The sequence below is a fragment of the Nerophis lumbriciformis genome, linkage group LG10 (assembly GCF_033978685.3).
Source record: "Nerophis lumbriciformis linkage group LG10, RoL_Nlum_v2.1, whole genome shotgun sequence".
Classification (NCBI taxonomy): Eukaryota; Metazoa; Chordata; class Actinopteri; order Syngnathiformes; family Syngnathidae; genus Nerophis; species Nerophis lumbriciformis.
In genome coordinates this window covers 18216359-18242155 of record NC_084557.2, presented here as the reverse complement: position 1 = coordinate 18242155, position 25797 = coordinate 18216359, and the positions used below count along the sequence as shown (strand labels likewise).

At 38.8% G+C, this 25797-nt stretch overlaps 1 protein-coding gene across 2 annotated transcripts in view; it reads left to right on the top strand.

Moving 5' to 3' along the window:
* Positions 1-25797, top strand: part of mical3a (microtubule associated monooxygenase, calponin and LIM domain containing 3a) — a 161587-nt gene that overhangs the window by 64868 nt on the left and 70922 nt on the right. For both annotated transcript variants that reach the window (XM_061970130.2, XM_061970129.2), the window contains exons 3-11: positions 15943-16364; positions 16693-16900; positions 16975-17091; positions 17212-17313; positions 19316-19471; positions 19737-19837; positions 23834-24091; positions 24215-24330; positions 24735-24861. In XM_061970130.2, the coding sequence (XP_061826114.1) occupies positions 16086-16364; positions 16693-16900; positions 16975-17091; positions 17212-17313; positions 19316-19471; positions 19737-19837; positions 23834-24091; positions 24215-24330; positions 24735-24861 (1464 nt within the window). In that variant the 5' untranslated portion in view covers positions 15943-16085. The remainder of the gene's footprint in view (positions 1-15942; positions 16365-16692; positions 16901-16974; positions 17092-17211; positions 17314-19315; positions 19472-19736; positions 19838-23833; positions 24092-24214; positions 24331-24734; positions 24862-25797) is intronic.

The window sequence follows — 25797 nt, the reverse complement described above, 5'->3', positions numbered from 1 at the left end:
TTGATTTTACCATCGGCCATGTCCAAATTGCGATGCTTCTACAAATTTGATGATTTCCCCCAACTCTAGTATCCATCATATACTGATATTACCTTCGGTGTCAACATCATCAAGTTAAGGATTGAGCCGTCCTCCTTACGTTTCGTGCACTTCTTTTTATTGATTGATTGAAACTTTTATTAGTAGATTGCACAGTACAGTACATATTTCGTACAATTGACCACTCAATGGTAACACCCAAATACGTTTCAACTTGTTTTAGTCGGGGTCCACGTAAATCAATTCATGGTAATTAATTAATGGCTAATTATAGCCGCAACAATGCTGACACACCAACAGTCTTTATATAGTAACATGTCTCTAGACTCTTAATGAACTTGTTCATTTTTTGTTACTAACTGCATACTTTCTACCCGAACTGCGGTTCTGTCTACAGTTTTTTAGCTTTACTATGCACTTATATTTTGATATTTCAAGCTATCTTAACAGCTAGCCAGCTTAGCTACTAACATGTTTAGCCCTTTCCGAATACTTGATAATGATAATCAAGATTAAAGGCCTCCAAACATATAGCTGGGTGTTGTGGCCAAACAGCTACATTTTTGTTTTTGTCCATGTGATGTCAGATGAAACAAAAATTGAGCTGTTTGGCCACAATACCCAGCAATATGTGTGGAGGAGAAAAAGTGAGGCCTTTAATCCCAGGAACATCACCTCCTACCGTCAAGCATGGTGGTGGTAGTATTATGCTCTGGGCCTGTTTTGCTGCCAATGGAACTGGTGCTTTACAGAGAGTAAATGGGGCAATGAAAAAGGAGGATTACCTCCAAATTCTTCAGGACAGCCTAAAATCATCAGAGCGGAGGTTGGGTCTTGGGCGCAGTTCGGTCTTCCAACAGGACAATGGCCCCAAACATACGTCAAAAGTGGTAAAGGAATAGCTAAATCAGGCTACAATTAAGGTTTTAGAATGGCCTTCCCAAAGTCCTGACTTAAACGTGTGGACAATGCTGAAGAAACAAGTCCATGTCAGAAAAACAATAAATTTAGCTGAGCTGCACCAATTTTGTCAAGAGGAGTGGTCAAAAATTTTGCCAGAAGTTTGTGGATTGCTACCAAAAGCGCCTTATTGCAGTGAAACTTGCCAAGCACATGTATCCAAATATTAACATTGCTGTATGTACAGCTTTTGATCCAGCAGATTTGGTCACATTTTCAGTAGACCCATAATAAATTCATAAAAGAACCAAACTTCATGAATGTTTTTTGTGACCAACAAGTATGTGCTCCAATCACTCTATCACAAAAAGAGTTGTAGAAATGATTGGAAACTCAAGACAGTATGTTCTTTACAAGCGTATGTAAACTTTTGACCACGGCTGTATATCGCAATATAGACTTTAGGCCATACCATCCGTGTCTGTGGAGAGGCCTATTTTTTTTTAGTGTGAACGACTGCAAGCAGTATATAAATAGACTACACCCTTGGCTGAATTAGTAGTTAAATTATTTCTTAAACCAACAACTGGGTGTAGTCTAAAACACTTTGTATGGCTCTAATATTGTGCGACAAACTCTCTTTCCGTGAAGGTATAAAGCTTTTAAGAGACGATCACCATGCTGTTAACCGAAAGATGAATGAAAGAGTCACTACGGGGCACTTCATCTGCAGGGTGCCCTCAGGGTTACAGCCCGGCATAACACAATGCCATTTAAGGATACACACCAATGCACACAGTCCCCACAGTCATTGCAGCTATTTCGTACACTGTGGTGGGTAAACAGTTTAGCACGTCCGTGGTTCGAGTGTGGCATTCTAAACCCTTCGGATCCCTCATTGCATTCTGCTTGTTCTTGTATCAACTGAAACAATGTAGTTTTTTACACCTTTATTTTAATTGTTACACCATGATGACAAATAATTACTTTGCCTAGAGTTATATTTTTGGTAGATTATTTCTAATTTTAATTGGTCATAGGTGGTGCAGTGGAATGTTTGGCCCAGTGGCCTAATCTTGAGATTTATTTTTAGAATAAAGCATGATTTGATACATCAGAAACAAAAAAAATAATGTACCTTTCTGTGTGATAGGAGTACCATTTTTGTCAGCCACTTTCATGGTAAGGTTTACTGGGATTTGTATTTCCCTTGCAACTCCAAATGCGAGTAAGTGTTTAAATTAAATTTGTTAAATTTGTTCGGTGTGCTCAAAATCGATTTACATCCAAATCAAGATTTTTATTTATTTCGATTCTAAATTGTCTAAATTTTTTTGCCTTTTATTATTTTTTAAAGAATACATTTTGGGATCAAAAACTAACATTAGGGTGTACCCCGCCTTCCGCCTGAATGCAGCTGAGATAGGCTCCAGCACCCCCGCGACCCCGAACGGGACAAGCGGTAGAAAATGATTGGATGGATTATAGGGCTGCAACTAACAACTAATTTGATAATCGATTAATCTGTCGATTATTACTTCGATTAATAATCGGATAAAAAAGAGAAACTACATGTCTATCCTTTCCAGTATTTTATTGAAAAAAAAACAGCATACTGCCGCCATACTTATTTTGATTATTGTTTCTCAGCTGTTTGTAAATGTTGCAGTTTATAAATATTTATAAAAAAAACAAACATTTAAACCCCCCCCCCCCAAAAAAAAAAAACCCCGTAGCCTCTGCGCATGCGCATAGCATAGATCCAACGAATTGATGACTAAATTAATCGCCAACTATTTTTATAATTGATTTTAGTTGCAACCCTAATGGATTATTGATACTGTAGCCTTTATTATTTATTTTTCTTATTATTTTTTTTTTATACAATATTGTACAATGATAAGTATTGTATAAGTATGTCTTAAATTTCTATCTTAAGTATTGTTACGCTAGGATTGGGTTGGAGTTGGGGTTGCTCTATTTTTTGATTACCATTCTCAAATTTTTGTAAATTTCAAAACCCTCACAATAATGCCATGACAAAACGCAGTACCTGCATGGTGGGGTTGTGGAACGCTATAAAGGGGAGAAATAGAGAAAGAAACCTGTGGGAGAAGTGTGTTTGTTGTAGATACGTGGATTTTTTTTTTTTTACATATTCTTAAAATGTAATCAAAATCCATTCACAACTTGGAGTTATGTTGCTAAAATGATTAAGTTCAGTGTAAAAAATATATTGTTTTACACTTATTACACTGAAAACATCTGAAAAGTGATTTTGCAGATTCTGCAAATGTTTAATTTATTATTGCATTAGCCCACAACCTTCTGTAAAACCCACTCATAATGTCTCTTTATCGAAATGTTTATTAATCATAGTAAAAATACACTTCTTAATCTTATTGTCACAATGTTAAAAGACGGTTTCAGTATAAACTTTAACATTCCAGAAATTTTTACTTGATAAAAACACTAAATTTTAATTGGAGGAATGAATATAAAATGTATTATTATTTTTCAAGACATCAGTTATATTGTGAACCATTTTTCAATTGTTTCTCATATAATTTGGTACTACATTGCCTATATGAAATACAATACAATACACTACATAAATACTGTTCATTGATTAACATTCTTTTTCGGTTAAAATTGTTTTCGCATTTTTCCCAATCATTCATTACTTTCACTGTCACATTTCAGATTGACCCAAACGTCTTATTAACTATTAATGTTTGATTACTTAGCCTCACAGTTTTGCATAATCTTTTAATCTTTAACTGTTTAACATTTGGATTTATGCCTGCAGATTAGCATTAATGTATGGTCTCTTCACAAATTGCATTTTATCGCTATCATATCAATCCATCCATTTTCTACCGCTTGTTCCTTTTGGTGTTGTGGGGGGTGCTGGAGCCTATCTCAGTTGCATTCGGGCGTAAGGCGGGTTACACCCTGGACAAGTCGCCACCTCATCTCAGGGCCAACACAGATAGACAACATTCACACTCACATTCACACACTAGTGCCAATTTAGTGTTGCCAATCAACCTATCCCCAGATAAAGGGCAACCTAGTAGCTAATATGCCAACTATGAGGACGTAGCATGGTTTATGGCTTTTTATTGCAGTCTCCGTAACAGCTACAGTCAAGTTGTTTTTGATTAGTGAAAGTAAACTGGTTTTGCTAACACTGCAGCCTCTCTCCTTTGGAATACACATTTTGGCAACTTTTGCATGCTTTACAATTGTGTTTCTTGTCCATCTCTGTGATTCCTTTATTCAAATGGTATATATCTTTGGACTTCAGAAATGCATTGTACTGTGTATGTCAGCATTTTGTCATTTTGTCAACTTAAAGTGTGTTAGATTTATTGCCTGTTCTCGCTATGACTGTGCCATAAACACTACATTTATGGTTGTGTTGACAAAAGCAGCACACAGAAAGGATTGGTTTTCTTGTAACTGTGAGTTGCCAGGGTATTTTCCAAAGTTTTAAAGTTGTCATTTGATTTGATATTTATGATAACACTTTCCTCATTTTCTTTGTTTTTAACTTTAAAAATACACCAACAACTCATTAAACTCTTTTTTGGATGAAAATATTAGAGTAGGGGCAGTACAAGGACAGTGTGACGAACTGTCACTCTGATTAATTAGAGGAGCCATATCATGCAAAACCAACTTTTCGTATCCATTGGTACCTGCTGTTGTGCATTTTGGATCTGCATAAGTCCTAAAAAATTGAAATCTAAGTGTGGAGGCATTGTGGAGATATTTATAAAACAATCTTGCTATCTACTTCCTCCAAACGGTACATTTGGAGTTGTCAGCAGATTATACAATTATGTTCAAAATCTACCCAGACTGATTTGCACACGTCCGCCATTTTTAGGTTATCCGCGGGCATTTATTGTATAGAAGACAATTTGCCCAAGATTTGACTCAAGAACGAAAATGCTGTAATTGGTTATGTTACCCAACACAGGACACTATTCATACCTCCAGTCTCATCTGAAGAAGTAAGAAGTCCTTGGCAAACTTTTTGTTTTGCGACAAAGTCACTTCAAGTGAGCGTCAAGAACACCCACAAACTTTCCCAAAAAGATGTTTTTTCCGAACACCTACTTTTAATGGCTGACTCGGTGACTACTATTTATGTCAATGAAGGATGACAACTAAAGGGTAAGTATTAACAGTAGGTTATGAATGTGTAAATGATATGTTAGTAATGTTAGCTCGAGTCGTTGTGTAGCTAGCTTAGCCTTCTACTGTAAGACAATAGCATGACCATCCATCCATCTTCCTCCGCTTATCCGAATTTGAATCGCGGGGCCAGCAGCCTTAGAAGAGAAGCCCAGACTTTCCTCTCCCCAGCCACTTTGTCCGGCACCTACTGGGTGATCCCTAGGCTTTCCCAGGCCAACTGGGAGATATAGTCCCCCCAACGTGTCTTGGGTCCTCACCGTGGCCTTCTACTCGTCGGACGTACCCTAAACACCTCTCCAAGGAGGCGTTTGGGGCCCGAACCACCTCATCTGGCTCCTCTCGATGTGGAGGATTAGCGGCGTTACTCTGAGATCCTCCTGAATGACAGAGCCTCTCACCAATTCGGCCTTTCGACGGAGGAAACTAATTTCACCTGCTTGTACTCGGAATCTTGTCCTTTCGGTCACAAACTCATGACCATAGGTGAGGATAGGGACTTAGACTGACCGGTAAATTGAGAGCTTCGCCAACATCAGCAAAATAAAGAATAATTGTCCTTAAAACTACTTTTGTTGTTTGGCAATGGACGAGTAAGTTATAAAATCTGTTATTACGTTCTCGATGAAGCTTGTAGCTCGTAGCTTAGTTATAGCCTTTAGCCTCTGTTGTTGAGCAGCCATGCAGTGGAGTTATTTACATGACATAGAATAGAAAAACCTTTTATTGTCAGTATACACATGTATACATCCAGGATGTAGCATTAGAAAGTTAGACCTTAGCCAGCATGTATAGTTCCAGACCTGTACGTAGCCGGGTTTTCTTTCTCGCTTTTGTCGGCCTGCATCACCTCCTTCCTTAGTGCCCTCAACAAACCACGGTGAGCCGTTGACCTCGCTATGTCATCTGGAATGTTGTGTTGGGGTGAAAGTCACTCAAAACAGATGGCTGGTGGCGGTCACCGATGTCCAAAGTGCACAATAAACACAAATAAGTTAAAACACTACAAAAAAAGCCGACGGGTGTTGGCGACGGCTCTTCGGCGTTAGGGGGCGTGGTGCATCGAACAACTCCGCTTCTCAAAATGAACCGTTTTGGGAGGGAACAAAAAGGGACTTTAAATAGGTCTGTGACACAAAACCTATGCACATTTTTAACCAAAGAACCACCATTACATATTATTTAGATCTTTTAATTTATAGTATGGCGTGGGGAGAGTTTGGAGCAGTTAGATGACTAACGTACGGGGGAGTTAAACTTGGGCCCTTGAGTCAAAGCCGTCATTCTTAACCACTCGGGGTAAGAACAGTGGTCTCCACAAATTAATTCCATGTGTGATAGAAAAATAATGAATTGTTGAATCACTACAGTTAAAGCTGCTGTATGTCATGGATACATAGACAACACTTGCGTTTCAAACAATCTGCAGTGCTATTGCACTACCGTTGTTCTAGTCCAACCACGTAAGTTACACCCCGCTGATACTCACACACATAATTAACATTATGTTACCAAAGCAGTGTTTAGAAAAGCCTATAATATCGCTCACTGTTTCAACAGTAAAATACTGCAGCAACACCATAGCATCCATTTTTATAATTTTGTCCTACAGCCGTTATTGACAGCTATGACCGGTGGCCAGTTTGTGTGCAATTTTTGCAAAATTTAAATTAGAATTGTTGTGACAAATGTAGACATTTACAGTTTTTCCTCAACTTATAGGTTTAATTAATTCTGTGACGTAGCTCGGAACTCAATACACTCCAAACCGAGCGTCTCTGAAAATGATTGAGTAGTGGGCGTGGCCACTGGGCATCTGCATGATGATTGGATGATCTGAATCTGTTTTTGATTGACAGCAAGTTGAGCAAATCAGCGATCTTGAAATATAAAACACTGCCAGAGCATTTTTCAATTTTCATTCCGTTGTGTCCTGTTGATTTGGAGAATTTTACTACCTTTTAAGTGTCATTTTCTTTGTAAAATCTAGCATCTTTATATCTTTCATCTGTAATTGGAGACTGTACTCATGTAAATGGGTTATGGGTTATACTTGTATAGCGCTTTTCTACCTTCAAGGTACTCAAAGCGCTTTGACAGTATTTTCCACATTCACCCATTCACACACACATTCACACACTGATGACGGGAGCTGCCATGCAAGGCGCTAAGCAGCACCCATCAGGAGCAAGGGTGAAGTGTCTTGCCCAAGGACACAACGGACTTGACTAGGATGGTAGAAGGTGGGGATTGAACCCCAGTAACCAGCAACCCTCCGATTGCTGGCACGACCACCATGCCGCGTAAAGACAATAGCTGAATATTAACTTCCCTGACTTGAAAGACCAGCAGCCGCCACTGGTATACGGCATGTGTTACATTGTAAAATAATAATAATTATAAAAATAGGGCAAAACAATATAAGGAATAGTATGTTAGTACTCATTACTAGTAACAGATTTGTTTTTAAATTTATGTAAATTTTTAAGCTTTAAAAAAAAAAAAAGCATTATCGATTGTTTAGCAACTGATGATGTCATCTTGACCACACCCTTAGCAATGCCCCCACCGCTACAAATATTTTGGCAATCTGGGGGAAACTCTGCAATTTAATTGGTGCTTTGCCCCCCAAAATAGCACAATTTTAATATATAACATGCCTTTTATAAAGAAAGACTTTGAGAAAACAAGTATTGTAGATAACAAATTTTGTACAAAAACTGTACAATGTAATGTACTACTAACAACTACAGTAGTTTTATCAAGTAATGTAATAATAATGTACGGCATTCACCTTGGAGAGTGGACTTCTGCGATATGTTCTTCTAGCTGCTTCTTCATCAAACACACCGTCAGCAGCTTTTATATATTGTCATGGATAAATGTCCCTCGTTTAGATATGTTAACATCCTAGGTTGACATTAGACTCATTCTGCTTCAGTATTTTGCATACTCGCAGTGATACACTCTCATTGCTTTGTCAAGTTGGCTACACGCTCAGTCATGATTTTGATGATTTCTTTTTTTAATTCAATGAATATCACCCACTTCTTCTTCTCATCACTGTCTCTCACACTTACTTTCTTCCTTCCCATGGTTGTAAAATAAAGTTATGTCGATCTTTAGCTCTAAGCCAATGCTAGCGAGTAAGACCAAATGTTTTCGGCGGATCTCACAGGGTTCACTGTGACATTTGCTACACCAACTAATGGCGGGGATGCTTTTGACTCCAATTTTTGTATGCAACTTAAAGGATAACATTAAGCAGAGGGACAGTTATTTTCTCAAAACACTCTTAAAGTGGGGAATTCCCAGTTGAGGTACTACTGTGTTTGATAAATCGGTTATTTTATTTTAATGACGGTGAGAATTTAGGTGAAGTACCTAAATACTGGAAGGTTTGGTTATGTTCACCTCAAAATATACAGATTCAGCTTCTCGCAACAAGTGCTTGAAGATGATAATGCACAGGTAATATTGTGTAAGTAATTTCACTTTCCTTAACTTACGCATGGCTCTTGCATGTAGGAATAACTGGCAAATGCCACCAAAGAAAGAAAGGACACGAGTAGTTGAGGGGAGAAATTCAAGGCACTTTCAGCGCCAACTGTTAATCTAGTCCAGGGGTGTCAAACTCAAATACAGAGTGGGCCAAAATTTAAAACTGAACAAAGCCGCAGGCCAAGGTTGAACAAATTTGCTTTAACCCTGAATATGGAAAAAGCAACGCTTATATAACTTAATAGTGCAAAATCAACTTTCAAAAAACAAACAAAAAAACATGGTATATTAAATAACATTTAAATAAAAAATGTAATGCCTCTTTTCTATTTGCAGCCTTCTGAGGTAAATATCAACAGTAACTTTTTCCACAGGCTAATACATTTTAAAATAAAATAACAATGAGGTGGGCGGGGTTGAAGGGCGGGGTTTGGTGGTAGCGGGGGTGTATATTGTAGCGTCCCGGAAAAGTTAGTGCTGCAAGGGGTTCTGTTTATTTGTTGTGTTTATGTTGTGTTACGTGCGGTTGTTCTCCCGAAATGTGTTTGTCATTCTTGTTTGGTGTGGGTTCACAGTGTGGCGCATATTTGTAACAGTGTTAAAGTTGTTTATACGGACACCCTCAGTGTGACCTGTATGGCTGTTGATCAAGTATGAGTTGCATTCACTTATGTGTGTGTACAATCCGGATATATTATGTGACTTTGCCGGCACGCTGTTTGTATGGAGGAAAAGTGGACGTGACGACAGGTTGTAGAGAACGCTAAAGGCAGTGTCTTTAAGGCACGCCCCCAATATTGTTGGCAGGGTGGAAATCGGGAGAATGGTTGCCCCGGGAGATTTTCGGGAAGGGCACTGAACTTCGGGAGTCTCCCGGGAAAATCAGGAGGGTTGGCAAGTATGAGTATTAGCAGTGAATGCGGTGTTACAGCGGCACCGCCACTGTATAATACCGGCAGGCCAGCTCTAATGTTAATTTGATATTGCCTCAAGGGCCAAATTAAATGGGCCAGAGTTTGACACCCATGATCTAGTCGAACGGAGGTTAAGAAATAATAATATCACATGTTAAATTAGGACACACCATACTGAATAAGACATTTCACCTGATAAAAAGTGAACCCAACAGGATTATGTTGCAGCTGCAATGAGGTAGAGTCAGTGGAACATGCAATCATTCATTGTGAGAAATACAGTAGAGGAAGGAGAAAACTAAGAGACAGGGCTGTACGCATAACTTTTTCACGTGTGGCACCGGTGCTACTAAATAAAAAAAAATAGTAGCAAAGAACACTTTTTGTAGGACAGAAAAAAATTAGTAGCAATATGAAATGTCTCAAATATATAAAATTCATTATTAACACACAAACAAGGCACAAGTATGCACTCATACAGTATATTAATACCATCATAAGGCCTACTGTAACACTCAAACACAGAACAGTGTAGGGCAGGGCAATATGGACCAAAGCTTGTATCCCGATATAGTTTGGCCCATAAACTAATCCATTAATGGAAATATCCTTTGACATAATTAAATATCCACACCATGCTTTGATTTTAACATTTGGGACTGGTGGGGATCCTAAACACACAAAAACAGGTACAAACAAGTAAGAAAAGTAGGTTTTGCATAATAGGATCCCAACTTTAGAGATGTTTTGAGATAAGAAAAAAGAAAAAAGCTTTGGAATTAATATAAGAAAGGTCAAATATAATCTATTTTCTTTAAAAAAACTTTTAGCTATAATCAATTCTTCAGCCAACAAAAACACAGAAGAACAACTTGGGGAATAAAGTGCCATGTTTAAAGGTCATCAGCAGAAGGAAATAATTGACCTTTAACAATGGTGTTTTTAGAGGTAAACCTTATTATAGGACATACACACTAAGATTTTAGCCAGGAACACCCACCTGCCAACTGCTTCATGATGCTGTGTGACAGGCTGTGTTCTGAAAATTACCTTTAAAGTCATTAATTATAGTTACTTGTTACTTTACCAAAAAAGTAATTGAATTAGTAACGGAATTACTCTTTAATAAATGTAATTAATTACTTAATAAAGTAATTAATTCGTAACTTTAAATAATCTAACTAATGCAGTTATAAAAGTGTCAGTGTGTGCGTGCGCCTTTTCGGCCGAGTCATACCAAAGACTATAAAAATGGGACCCATTACCTCCCTGCTTGGCACTCAGCATCAAGGGTTGGAATTGGGGGTTAAATCCCCAAAATGATTCCCGAGCGTGGCCACCGCTGCTGCTCACTGTTCCCCTCACCTCCCAGGGGGTGGAACAAGGGGATGGGTCAAATGCAGAGGGTAATTTCTCCACACCTCGTGTGTGTGTGACTATCAGTAGTACTTTAACTTAAAAGGCGGTGCCTGTTGCCTAGTAACGTGTGATGTCAGCGAGTCCATGCTCTGTCCGAGTCACAGGCATAGCTCGAGTTGTTTTGTTAGCTTAGCAGGCTGGCAGCTGAACTTTGTCGCCTCTGACTGCAGCTCTTTTGAATCTTCCACTGGTTTTGTGTTACCTCTGCTTAATAAATAGATTGAATGTGCTTCGATGGCTGTATGTTCTTGTCAACAAACGGGGTATTGTTTAGATGGCAAGTTTGTTACTTCTATGATTGGTTTGTTGTTCAATATTACCTCCGACCCTTTGTAGTTACTAGCGCCCAGTGCAGTTTGTGTCAAGCGTTAAGGTGGTGGAAAGAAACGTTGTTTTTTACTGACCAGTTCCTCCAACTAAGACCTTGTTTTCTTGTGTGTTGCAAGACTCTGAGCTCTCACACAGCACTGCTACAGTTACTGCCACCCTCCTCCCAGTGCTGAGACACAGACACACACACACACACACACACACACACACACACACACACACACACACACACACACACACACACACACACACAGCTTTTAGCACGCACAGAGTGATCAGTGACACCTCCGTGTCAATCACTTGTCCATTTGATTAACAGTTATGGTGCAAGTTTATTTCAAACATGTTATACAGATAGGTGAAAAATTTACTTTAGTGTGATCAAATTTGGATAGATTAATTTCAGGAGCAAAACGCTAATTAAAGGTTAAAATTGTATTCGTGTGTGATACTTCTTATATTCGCACAGCCTATTTTTAGTCGCAAATGCGACTGAATTGCTCGCACTGCACAGCCCCGAGAGAGGAATTTAGAAGACGTGGACAGAAGGAGGTTAATTTCAAAGGGGTAATCAACCTGAAAATGTTATTGAAGCCTCCAGAAGAGAGGTTATGGAATTGAATTTAACATGGGAAGGAATATATGCAAGTATGTGAGGGAAGGAACTCTGGTTCACACTCCAATGCAGTAGGAGGTGGTTATGCACCTTTAACGTTGAGTGCCCTGCCATTAGGGCTGGGCGATATATCGAGTTTGTAAGATATATCGATATATTTTTTAAACAAGATATGAATTAAGTGGCGACTTGTCCAGGGTGTACGCTGCCTTCCGCCCGAATGCAGCTGAGATAGGCTCCAGCAACCCCCGCGACCCCAAAAGGGACAAGCGATAGAAAATGGATGGATGGATGAATTAAGAAAATATCGATATAATTTATTTCACGTTAAAATGACCAAACGCTGCTTATTTGTTGTGTTCCTTGTTCTTCCTCGCCCCCCTCCATGGGCTACTGAACCCCTCCCCTACCTCCTTCCAAGACGTGCTTGCACGTATAAGAACGTCCATGATTGGTTGGTTGTTTGCTATGATGAGTCACAATTGGTTGAGATTAGGTCAATCAGAGGCAACATAGGGCGGGTCATGGAACCAGGAAGGGAAATCACAACAGACATCCCAAATGATGACAAAAGAGTTGTAGAAGAAAAGAGAGAATATTCAAGCGAGCGATTTATATATTAAAAAAACTAGTGGAAAGATGGCAGAGGGATTCTCTTTTTTAGATTTTTCTTTTAGCGATGTAGACGACATCCAAGAAACCCACAATGCGTCTATTTGGCCACATCTGGACAAATGTATGCATCTGGATAACACATTAATTTGAGTTATTTACCATGTAAGCCCCAAATCAAAACAGGAAGAGGTGGAATACACATTTAAGAACACACATGATTTGTGGCAGACGTGGTGACTTTTGATACGGTATAGCCTGTCTAAATGCTACATTTAATTGTCATTGGTGTTTTACAACAAGACAGTAGCTGACATTTTTGTTCATTATTTCTACTCTTTATATTTCAACATTGAATAGAATAGAATAGAATGCCTTTTATTGTCACTATACACAGGTACAATGAGATTAAAAGCAACTCCAGTATCAGTGTGACAGTCTATAAATATGCAAAACATAGGAAGGAAAGAAAAGAAAAATAGTGCAAAAGGAGTTAAGATGCACAGTCCAGTCCTGAGAACGAATGTTCTGAATGTGTTGTTTAAATATTATACTATATATATATATATATATATATATATATATATATATTAGAGATGTCCGATAATGGCTTTTTGCCGATATCCAATATTCCGATATTGTCCAACTCTTTAATTACCGATACCGATATCAACCGATACCAATATCAACCGATATATGCAGTCGTGGAATTAACCCATTATTATGCCTAATATGGACAACCAGGTATGGTGAAGATAAGATACTTTTTAATTTTTTTTTATAAAATAAGATAATTGATATATAATGTAGGAACCAGAATATTAATAACAGAAAGAAACAACCCTTTTGTGTGAATGAGGGAGGTTTTTTGGGTTGGTGTACTAATTGTAAGTGTATCTTGTGTTTTTTATGTTGATTTAATAAAAAAACAAAACAAAACGATACCGATAATAAAAAAACAGATAACGATAATTTCCGATATTACATTTTAACGCATTTATCGGCCGATAATATCGGACATCGCTAATATATGTGTATATATATTAGGGCTGCAACAACTAATCGATTAAATCAATTAAAATCGATTATAAAAATAGTTGGCGATTAATTTAGTCATTGATTCGTTGGATCTATATGTGCATGCGCTGAAGCTACGTTTTTTTTTTTTTTTTTTTTTTTTTTAACCTTTATTTATAAACTGCAACATTTACAAACAGCTGAGAAACAATAATCAAAATAATAGGGGTGTAACGGTACGTGTATTTGTATCGAACCGTTTCGGTTCGGTGCGGAGGTGTACCGAACGAGTTTCCACACAGACATATTAAGTAGCTTACTGCACGTTGTATAAACAATACTCAAAATGCCGGACATTTGAGGCATTTACGAAACTCCGCCCTGACAGCTCCGCAAAAGAGGACATGTCCGGTGAAAAGAGGACGTATGGTCAGTCTATCGTAGCTCGTTAGCTGCTAGCATGCTAGCAAAAGAGGACATGTCCGGTGAAACCGAACCGGGCTAGGTGCTGACCATACGTCCTCTTTTCACCGGACATGTCCTCTTTTGCGTGGCTGTCCGGTGTTTCTAAAATGCCTCAAATGTTCGGCATTTTGAGTTAGGGTTGCGTGTATTTTCAATGTACGTTCAGGGTTAAGAAGGTTAAAAACACAACAAATTGCGCACGCAGCAGAATTCGTGAGAGAGGGGGAGAGACAGAGAGAGCAAGAGAGTTGTGATAAATGCGCATGCGTCGTAGAGTCTCTGCTTTTTATAGATAGATTTATCAGATTTAATTTTTTATTATCTATAGCAGGGGTGTCAAAAGTGTGCATTTTTGTAACGTTTTCCTTGTTTTATTTGGCAAGTTAAAAGAACATGGCGCCAGTATGCTGTTTTTTTTCAATAAAATACTGGAAAGGATAGAGATGTAGTTTGTCTCTTTTATCCGATTATTAATCGATTAATCGAATTAATAATCGACAGATTAATCGATTATCAAATTAATCGTTAGTTGCAGCCCTAATATATATATATATATATATATATATATATATATATATATATATATATACACAGAAGCATTCAGACTGTGGGTGGAAAGTTAAAATTGCACATAGAGAGGGGCTAAACTATAGTTGAATCATTTTGAAAAAAACAACAAGATCATAGTCGCACAATTAAGTCAAGTCACTTACTTGGCGCTGACCACAGACATGTGGTCTGGTAGGACCACAGAAGGTGTGTTGTACGTATGTGTGTTGAACGTATGTGTGTGACAGTCCATTACGTCGTCGACTGGGAATTAAAAAAGTGCCTGCCTGCAAATTTATTTTTTATTTATGTTTGATACATTTAGTATTATTTGCACAGCTATGTTGTTTAATTTACGTAGAAAGAATATTTTTCTATTTTATTCAAGTTATGTAATTCTTTGCTACTCAAACAGTTTCTTTTCTGTGCTGTTAATACCCATCTTGACTAACTGGGTTAATAAAAGTGCCACTGACCAGCCCTACCTGCCATAAAACAAGTAGAAGAAGAAGCCTAAATACTTGTCAAAGACATCAAGGAACTACTGGACAAACAATTAAGATAGCATCATCTTAACTACAAGGAAATAGAAGACACAAGTCATAAAGACTTGATGCAGCTGAAGTCAACAACACCAGTACAACTGTAACGGAGATAACAGATTCTACAATCTTAAGTATTACATAACATTCATTGACTCTTTACATATATCCATTTAGGGTTCAATTATTATGTGTACAATGAAGTCAAAACTTAAAAATCTGTATGTACAGTTTATTTGGTCTCAATATGCTTGTTTTTTTTATTATTCAAATGTGCTAATACTTGGCTTGTCTTTATTATGTGTCTTTGCAAGTGTGCCGTGTTTCTTGACTTAATGGATTATTATGGTTTTTTTAAGTCCTCTGTCAACTGTCCCCCGTTCCATGATGAAAGGCTGAGAGAAGTGTCTTTAAAACATAACCAGACAATGATGTGTCTTATAATAATAATAATAATACAAAAATAATGTGTGATTTCTTTAAAACGAAAGCTCATGGCCCTAAGTGTGTGCATGTGTGTGAAAACCAGATAATTACGACCAGAATTTTGTATCATGTTTTGTAGTGTTTGTGGATAATGGACATGTTTTTTCCTTGTAACTTGATCTGGAACAAAAAAATCGAGGCTTGCTTTTTTTCTTCTGCCAAAAAAAATCAGTAATGTGATTTGTTTTTGCTGTTTACATTGTATTTAATCATATTTAGATTATTTAGCTACTGGAGTTTTTCTCAGCTTTTAAGCCTAACTCTAGCATGGGATTCTGATTTTTTCAATGTTCCGTACACATCAATAGAAGCTTTATTGAGTTTATTTCTTTTTCTTCCCTGACAGAATGAAAATGCCTGAGGCAGGGAGTTAGAATCCTCCACCGAAGAGAGGAACAGACAGCGTCATCCAGGGCTGGGGTTAGACTCAGGGACCCCTGTAAGGGGGGGAAGGTGGAGGGCCCTATCAACCTGGTGTGAGTCTGGACCATGGGTGATGGAGGTGTCGGTGCAACTGGAGGAGAAGGGGTCAACCGATCCCATGTCTTGTTTGACAACTTTGTCCAGGCGACCACATGCAAGGGCACGCTCAAGGCCTTCCATGAGCTGTGTGAGCATCTGGAAGTCAGGCCCACTGATCAGAGGGTTTTTTACCACAAGCTCAAATCCAAACTCAACTACTGGAAGGCCAAAGCTCTTTGGGCCAAGTTAGACAAGAGGGCCAGCCAAAAGGAGTACAAGAAGGGCCGTGCCTGTACCAACTCTAAGGTAAGCCATGCAGATTTTAAACACTAACAGGCGATAGTTGTGATTTTGCATAGACCATTTTTATGTTCGCCATCACATAAGATGACTGTTACTATTTTAGTTTTGCCACATCTGGAGAGGTCGATTGCCAGCACTCTATCAATCTCTCAATTCTTAAACCAATATTACATATGGAGACTGTCAAGGTTATTAGGACTGACAAGAAACCAACATTTCTAAAATACATGCATGACACTTAACACTAAACAGCGACCCCTTTGTTCTCAAATGAAATCCAACTGTTAAGTATGACTGTTGTTTTATATAATGTGTCCGATTTTGTTGTTAGTGTCTGATCATTGGCGCTGGGCCATGTGGCTTGAGAACAGCCATCGAGCTTGCCTTCCTGGGGGCCAAAGTGGTGCTGTTGGAGAAGAGGGACGCTTTCTCCAGGAACAACGTGTTGCACCTTTGGCCATTCACCATTCAGGACCTCAGAGGCCTTGGGGCCAAGAAGTTCCATGGGAAGTTCTGCGCTGGTGCCATTGATCATATCAGTGAGTAGTAAATACATTGTTGATTGATGTGCATTATGTGGAGGAGCAATTGTTTAATTGTCTTTGTGTTGTAGGTATTCGTCAGCTTCAGCTAATGTTGCTCAAAGTTGCTCTCCTCGTGGGAATTGAAATCCATGTTAATGTGGAATTCAAGGGTTTAATTGAACCTCCTGCAGATCAGGAGAGTGAAAGTGAGTTCAAACTGTTTTCAAAAAGGAAAATGAATATTATGTTTTGGTTAAAGAACATTGTCTTCAGCTTCCTCTTATGTTGCATATCGATTTGATTACACATACGGTGTCTGTTCTCAGGAATAGGCTGGAGGGCCGAGGTTCACCCTAGGACACACCCAGTCAATGAGCTGGAGTTTGACGTCATCATAGGAGCAGACGGAAGGAGAAACACACTACCAGGCGAGTCGTCATCTCCTTTGTTTCTAGTATTGCATATACTGCTTGAAACTTTTGTTTTTCTGTCACAATATTGCTTGTATTCCGACAAGTGATTTCTTCCCGGAAGTGAAAACCAGTGGTGGTCAACAAAGCTAAGGTGGCTGTTGTACAGTAAGCAGCGCGCGCACTAGCGAAGTACACAAGGTCCCTATATTTTCCTGCAAAAAGCAAATATGAGCAAAACATTCAAGTATGCAATGGAATAGATCCCTATACTTTATCAAAAAAAAAGATTTGTCGAGTGATAAAAGATTATTCGTCGGTGGAGTTCCCAAACATAGAACTATTGTGTGCTCCAGACATCATTCTACTCTACAAAACAGATGGAAACCTGGAAAAGCATGGAGGTCTACAACTTTTTTGTGTGTGGCTAGGTCAAGGAAATTGGTATTAAGACTCTCGTGGAGGAATATGCATCGGATAAGGTTGCATTTCATGATTTAACTTTGTGTCTACTGCCATGTTTGTTGCCTGCCCTTGCTGTTGCACACACGGTTTACGAGTATGCGTATTGTTCCCCATCTTTATCAAAATATAACTATAAATGTCAACATAGTGTATGAGCTGAAAGCTTCATTTATGATCGTTGCCTTTGGTAAAAGCTTAACTCTTTTAGGTTTTCTCACATTTGATTTATTTTATTTAGATTTGCTGAGTTGGTGCTTTATGGAACACTCGTAGCAAAAATGTGTTTTAAGAAATACAAATAATATGAAGATATTACCTATGGGAAACACTAAACGTTAAAAGTATATCGAACAAGCCTTTAACGGAGTGGTCACTGCAAACTCCGTGCATGCTTTGGCTGTGCTCCCTTGTACTCAAAGGGTGTTATGTGTCATCTTGCATAAAATCTTGGACTCTTCCGCCGTTCTTGATTACATCTCGAGGAATTCTGAAGAAACGTTTATTCTTTTCGCGATTGAAATGGTCCGTACAGCCGAAAACAACGCAAGCACAGGGCATTTTCCCAGTACCCATTGAGAACAGACGCTGGCTTGACCACCACGTGTATTCAATGAGCGGGTAGTGAGCCAGATATGACGTCATTTTGAATCCAAGCAATACTGTAGTTCTAATATAGAGTGAAACCTGGATCTACAAACAGTGTTGACAATGCTCTGGATACTTGTTAATGTTTCAAACCTCAAATTTATTGTCTGTTACTATCTTTGGACGTATATCGAGCTAGCAAAAGTAGGAAAATGCTGTAAAAAGGCTAAAAAACACACACAAAAGCAAAGTTGCTTACAGCAGCTCTCTGCTAAACGAATAAGCAGTAAGTACCGGATACTGATCAGCCCGCCCAGAATGTATGTGCTTTCAGGCACTAAATGGCTGCTCTGCAACGTTCCTAGTTCCTACACCAAGACAACGTTTGTACACCAAAGCATATTTTCATTAGGTCTGCTGTTCGTTAATCAAAAGATTTGTACAATAAGGGGTTCCGAAATCGAGGTTCCACTGTATAGTTATAATAATTATTTTAAGGCAGGGGTTCTCAAACTGTGGTATGTGTACCACTAGTTGTATGCGGGCGCCATCTAGTGGTACAGCAAAAAAATCACTTGATTAAAGTACAGTGTTTTATTTTCCTATATTTAAGCACATTGTTACTGTTTAAACTGTGTGTAATGTTACAGTGGCCAAAATATTTATTATATTTGTTAAATAAAATCTCTGCTTTGTTTTTAACGAATACTTAGGTCTACTATGCCACTGTCATTATGGTGCTACTTGGAGAGCCAAGTTTTTTCTGAGGTGGTACTTGGTGAAATAAGTTTGAGAACCACTGTTTTAAGAGATTTCCTATTCAACAAAATGTTTTATTGGCACTAAATTTGTGAATTCCTCTGTATTTAGTATGTATCAAAGCATACTGTGCATGACCTGAATATTGCAGAAAACATGGCGTTAGGTTGTTCAGGCTCTGTTTAAACTCTCTGCATTGTCTTCTAATTAGGGTTTCGACGCAAGGAGTTTCGTGGAAAGCTTGCTATCGCCATCACAGCAAACTTCATTAACAGGAACACGTCAGCGGAGGCAAAAGTTGAAGAGATCAGCGGCGTCGCCTTCATATTTAATCAGAAGTTCTTTCAAGACCTCAGAGAAGCAACAGGTGTGTGTATGTAGCAGGTCACCTTAGAATCTTGTATAATTGATTACAAACCTTTATTTGTAGTTACGCCTCCAGTTATCTCTTGTGTCTGTGCTTCCAAAATTGTCAGTCCAAAACTCTGTTTAATTTGCTGACATGACATTGTCCTGGTGCTCTGTTTCGCATAATTGCCTCCCTTGTCCTCTGCATACGGCATAGCAGACTGCTGCTGTAATAGAGAAACACTTTATTTGCTATGTAACAGTCTTTCCATTGGTCTTTTTAGGTATTGACCTGGAAAACATTGTCTACTATAAGGATGACACACACTACTTTGTGATGACTGCCAAGAAACAAAGCCTGCTAGAGAAAGGAGTCATTCTGCATGTGAGTAATCAAAGAGCTGAACGTTTGTGAGAGGAATTGCCAAATATTCACACTGTCAAGGAGAAACAAAAGCTGCACGCACGTACAGGCTGACATTGTTTTACAGAGTTTTAGTCTTCTGTGTTTTCACTGCAACCATCCTAATGGTCTAACAAAGCCAACTGTCACCAGGACTCTACTGCCAACTTAAGCACATTTGCTCACTCTTTGTGCCCCTTGCAATACATCAAAGTTCCATTTCCTCTCACTAGCCCACTTCCACAGGAATGCAGAATGACATTACACATATCTGCCTTCCTGTGCAAACATTGCTAAAGGTGTGCCATGGCTATGCACTGGAGTAAGGTCATAAACCAGCTTAAGGTTGTTTTGAAATAACAATTTGCAGTCTTACTTCAAACGGTTCGCGGCATATAGAAGCACTGATGCCAAAGGGTTTTGCAAAACATGTTGTATAAATGCATAACCACTAAAGTTTAGGTATCATAACTTTTTTTTAAACTCAACGTTTGAAAACGATTCTTCTGCAGCAAAGAGGACAAAATATTAACAGGAGAGAAGCGAGTTCATAATCCTGATTCAACACATCTACCACAGTTGACAACCTCCACTACCCTGCTCTTTACCTTTACCAGCACCAGCCTGGCAATACACACCCTAAGAGCTTGAATCCCAAAGAATGTGCCTCTCACCCCCCCTATGAAAACATGTCACTCCTAAAACATGCAGTGATTTGATGTGCATGTTGGAGGAACTGTCTTGTGAGTAAGACAGTTCACCTCACACGCAAATGTTCAGTTCCCTTGGTCACGCAGGGATTTATGGCAAGGGTTGATTATGTAAAAGGAAGAGCTATCAAAATATCCCATCAATTTATTACTTATTATATGATACTTTACCATATAATGCTGTTACCAGAACAATTTTTTCTCAAAACTCTACAGTATGAATGTACGGAATAATTCTGGTTTTGCTTACCGACCTCGAAGCAATTTTATTTGGTACGTGGTGTAATGATAAGTGTGACCAGTAGATGGCAGTCAAACATAAGAGATATGTGTAGACTACAATATGATAGCAATATGACTCAAGTAAACAACACCAACATTTTATATGTTCCATTGAAAATATAGAGCATTACTACACACGGCGCTCAAAAATCTATCAAAATGTTAGACTTTGTAAAGCCATGAAGCCGCACCGCTTGATGGATTGTCGGCGCATTAAACATACGAATATTATTATGGTGTGTGTATAAGGTAAGACATTACCTGCCGTTTTGTTTCACAATATTATGAAAAAGCAACTTTTCTTACCTTCTGGTACCTGCTGATCTGTACTTGGGATCTGAATAAATCCTGAAAAATTGCGCGCGTCCGCCTTTGTGGTCCGTGGTGACACCGTAGTCGATAGGTTTCTTATTTTTCTCTATCATCTTGTTATGGGACATTCATCCTCCGCTGTTGCCATTTCTAATATAAAGTAGTGTAAAGTTCTTACTTATATCTGTCAGTAAACTCGCCATTAAAGCGCTAAAACATGCCGTTGTAGTGAGTTTATATTATTCATCCAAGGAACTTTACTTATTAGAGAATTCCGGTTGGACTGTTTTTCACGGGACACATTTCCGGCCTTGTTGTTGTTTCCGGATGAGGAGATGCTGCTCCGTTGATTTAAGTAAAGTCTGAATGCCATTAAAACAGTTAGCTCCATTTTTTGACACTTCTTCCACTCCCGTCCTTGCACGCTACACCGCTACAACAAAGATGACGGGGAGAAGGCGCTGCCAAAGGTGAGCCACGTAAATAAGACCACCCACAAAACGGCGCATCCTGAAGCGACTGTCAGAAAGCGGCTTGAAGATGATCTGTAAAACATCATCTGTGCAACATTTTGACCAAAGAACCACCATTGCATGTTATGTAGACCACAAGGAAGTGTTTTACATTTAGAAAAAAAAAAGTATAATATTACTTTTTTAATGCGCCCTATAATCCAGTACGCTTTATATATGAAAAAAGATCGAAAATAGACCATTCATCGGCAGTGCACCTTATAATCCGGTGTGCCCTATGGTCTGGAAAATACGGTAATTATTATGAGTTGCCCTTTTTTACTATTCTGTACTAGGGCTGCATCTAATGACTTTTGATAGATGACTAATCATCGACTATCTTCACGATTTGTCAACTTATTGGCTTATGAAGCGTATTGTTAAGTCTTTGTATGGTAGTTGGCGCCAACATGATTCCAAAATGCAGAAAAGGCAGGAGGTGTTTGAAAGTAAACGGTCACTTTGATAAGTACCAGGCAGAAAACACAAATGGATTGCTGAAGTAGCAGTCAGGGGTAACAAAAACAAAGAATTTAGCTAGCACAGCCAGGAAAAGGTGATGGGTAAAAAAACAGCAACTAGCATGGAACAACATACAATGAACAAGTACTGTATCCTAATCACCAAACAGGGGCAGGTGTGTTAATCAGTACTCCATGCTGACTGTGAAGAGGCAGAGGAAGTGCTAAGGAAATGGAAAAAACAGGGAGGAAGGAGCATTGAGACCAATAAAACTATAAACACAGGAAATCAATATAACAAGTCTGACGTGTTCAGGCATGACACGTACGCCTAGTCAGTGGCCCCAATTTAGTAATCTGCTTTTTACATTCAGCTTGAGTATATTTTTAGGCACGTGTTAACTAACAAAAAAGATGCTTTTTTCATTCAGAAATATTTAGTCATACCGTAACTGCTGCTCATTAGGCTGTTAGAAAATAATAACTCTTATCAAACTTTTGGCCATTTTAAAACACCGACAGGCTTTAAAAACAGGCCCATTAAAAACAAAGTAGCAATTTGTAATTTTGGACAGTCAGAAAGCAGCAATAACAACAAAAGAAAGAAACACCAAAGCTAGCTTCCTTTTAAAGAAAAGGGCTTTTATCAATGATAATGTGTTTAGAAAAATCCACAAAGGTATATAGACCTATTACTTTGGCTAAAATTATAGTTAGTTAATTTTTTACACAACTCTGTCTCTGTTGTTAGGTAGCTAACTGCTTACCAAAACAGTCTAAAAACGCATCTTCCACATGTCTGACATGCCTCTGTATGCTTCGGTATCACAGACATATTGCCATGAAAAGCAAGGTCAGCCTTGACGTGTTTAGGGTAAAATATTCGGATCCATACTTTCCATGTTTTCACTTACAGTACATGCTATAAGTTTGGACACACCTTCTCATTCAATGCATTTTCTTTATTTTCATGATTATTTACATTGTAGGTTGTCACTGAAGGCATCAAAACTATGATTGAACACATGCAGGGTTATGTACTTAAAAAAAAGGTGAAATAACTGAAAATAAGTTTTATATTCTAGTTTCTTCAAAATAGCCACCCTTTGCTCTGATAACTGCTTAGCACACTCTTGGCATTCTCTCGATGAGCTTCAAGAGGTAGTCACCTGAAATGGGTTTCAGTTCACAGGTGTGCTTGAAGCTCATCGAGAGAATGCCAAGAGTGTGCAAAGCAGTAATCAGAGCAAAGGGTGGCTATTTTGAAGAAACTACAGTATAAAACATGTTTTCAGTTATTTCACCTTTTTTTGTCATGAAACTAAAGAAAACACATTGAATGAGAAGGTGTGTCCAAACTTTTGGCCTGTACTGTACGTTGTTGTTTCCAGTCTTTTTCTTCCTGCTACTGGTCACCAGTTGCGCCAACTCGCACATGTTCTTTTTCGTTCGTAAAAACACAAGCAATGACGTCACAGACTATTATCGACAAATGAATTTGGCGGCGACAAATGTTATTGTTGATTTTTGTCAACAAATCATTTCACCCCTTTTCTGTACACATTGTTTGACAGATGTCTGGCACTTGACAGGATGACATTGCAGTGGATTTGAGCAGTGAACAATATAAATGTATTTAGCCACTTTCGAAACTAATGATGTATTCGACTTCTTACCTGATCCCTCATTTTTGTCCTGCAGGACTATGCAGACACAGAGCTGCTGCTGTCGCGAGCGAATGTGGACCAGGTCGCTCTTTTGTCTTACGCCCGCGAAGCTGCAGATTTCTCAACAAACCACCAGCTGCCCTCACTCGATTTTGCCATTAACCACTACGGCCAGCCTGATGTCGCCATGTTTGACTTTACTTGCATGTATGCATCGGAGAACGCCGCCATGGTTCGTCAGCGCAATGACCACAAACTACTGGTGGCGCTTGTGGGAGACAGCTTATTAGAGGTGAGAGCTCTTTCAAGACAGTTTTTTGTCTTGCGTCACAGTATACTGCATATTTTGTTTAGTTTTTACATTCTTGGCTTTTTTGTGACCATATTTGGTTGTTTTATGTGCTGTTGTCTCCAGCCTTTTTGGCCCATGGGTACTGGCATTGCCCGTGGTTTCCTGGCAGCCATGGACTCAGGATGGATGGTGAAGAGCTGGGCTCAGGGAAAAATGCCGTTAGAGGTTCTGGCTGAGAGGTTAGTACGTGGAAACAATGATGGAGTCACACCAAACTTGGTCTGACATGTTATTGCGCTTGCGTGCAAACACTTGTGCAATTGGAACACGCAGCTGCCAGTGCACACACACAAACACACATGTATCACTGCTCTTCAGACACACTCCCTTAATCTTAAAGTGGTTTACTAGGAAATGTGCCTCTGTCATTTTAAGCATCAGTCACACCTTTGTTATTGCTAATAGGATAAGAGGATCTTAACGGAACCTGACTCTGCAGTAGCTGTGTGTGCTCTTATATAACAAAGTGAACCTGTTTTTTTTTTTAGTCTGTTTCCATCATTTGTTCTAACTTAAGCTATTTCACACATTGGATTAGTAATTAAGTTAACTTGTTGTTTTGAAATATCTCCTCTTCGCTCAGGGAGAGTATTTATCGTCTACTGCCCCAGACGACGCCAGAAAATGTCAGCAAGAACTTCAGTCAGTACAGCGTGGATCCTACCACACGTTACCCCAACGTTAGCCTTAACTTCCTCAAACCCAGCCAGGTGAGTTTGATGAGCAAATATACTTTACATAGGCCAAAAATCAGGCTGACATGTACAATCGAGTCAATCAATCAATCAATCAAACTTTATACAACGCTTTTCATACATAAAAGAAATGCAGCGCAAAGTGCTTTACAAAGTTAAAAACAATACCCCAATGACACATATCCCCCATTATCACACACACACACACACACACACACACACACACACACACACACACACACACACACACACACACACACACACACACACACACACACACACACACACACACACATACACGCACACACACACACACACACACACACACACATATGCAACTATATGAACAAATGAATGCATGGCTAAGTACAGAGGAGACATGTGAGTAAACACTATCACAGGAGCCATCTGCACCAGGAGGTCATCAGACCATGGCCACCAGGACGCTGACACAAAAGCGCCCCCACAAGCACGGCGGATAACCCCTCAGACAGATGGCTCATCTGAGGAACATTGGAAAGTAAAAATAATACTTGTGAAATAGTAAGAACCATGAGTAGAGCTAAAGGATAAAATTCAAGTACAACATATGAAGATAAAAAAAAGAAAAATAATAATAAATAAATAAATAAAAAAGATAAAAATAAAATGAATATACAGTTAATATATAATAAATAAATAGAAGTAAATAAAATCTTGCACAACGAATATGATAAAAAGTAACTAAAATGACTTCAATAAAATAATAAATATTAGGTAAAAGCCAAATCAAAAAGGTGGGTCTTAAGCCTGCTCTTAAAAACATAAATGTTCTCTGCAGCTCTGAGGTCTTCCAGCAAGCTGTTCCATAGACGGGGGCCATAATGGTGAAAAGATGCCATCCCTTGACTTTGTGTCCTGACTTTTGGAATAATTAGGAGATGAGTGCCGGAGGATCTCAGGGCCCGGGAA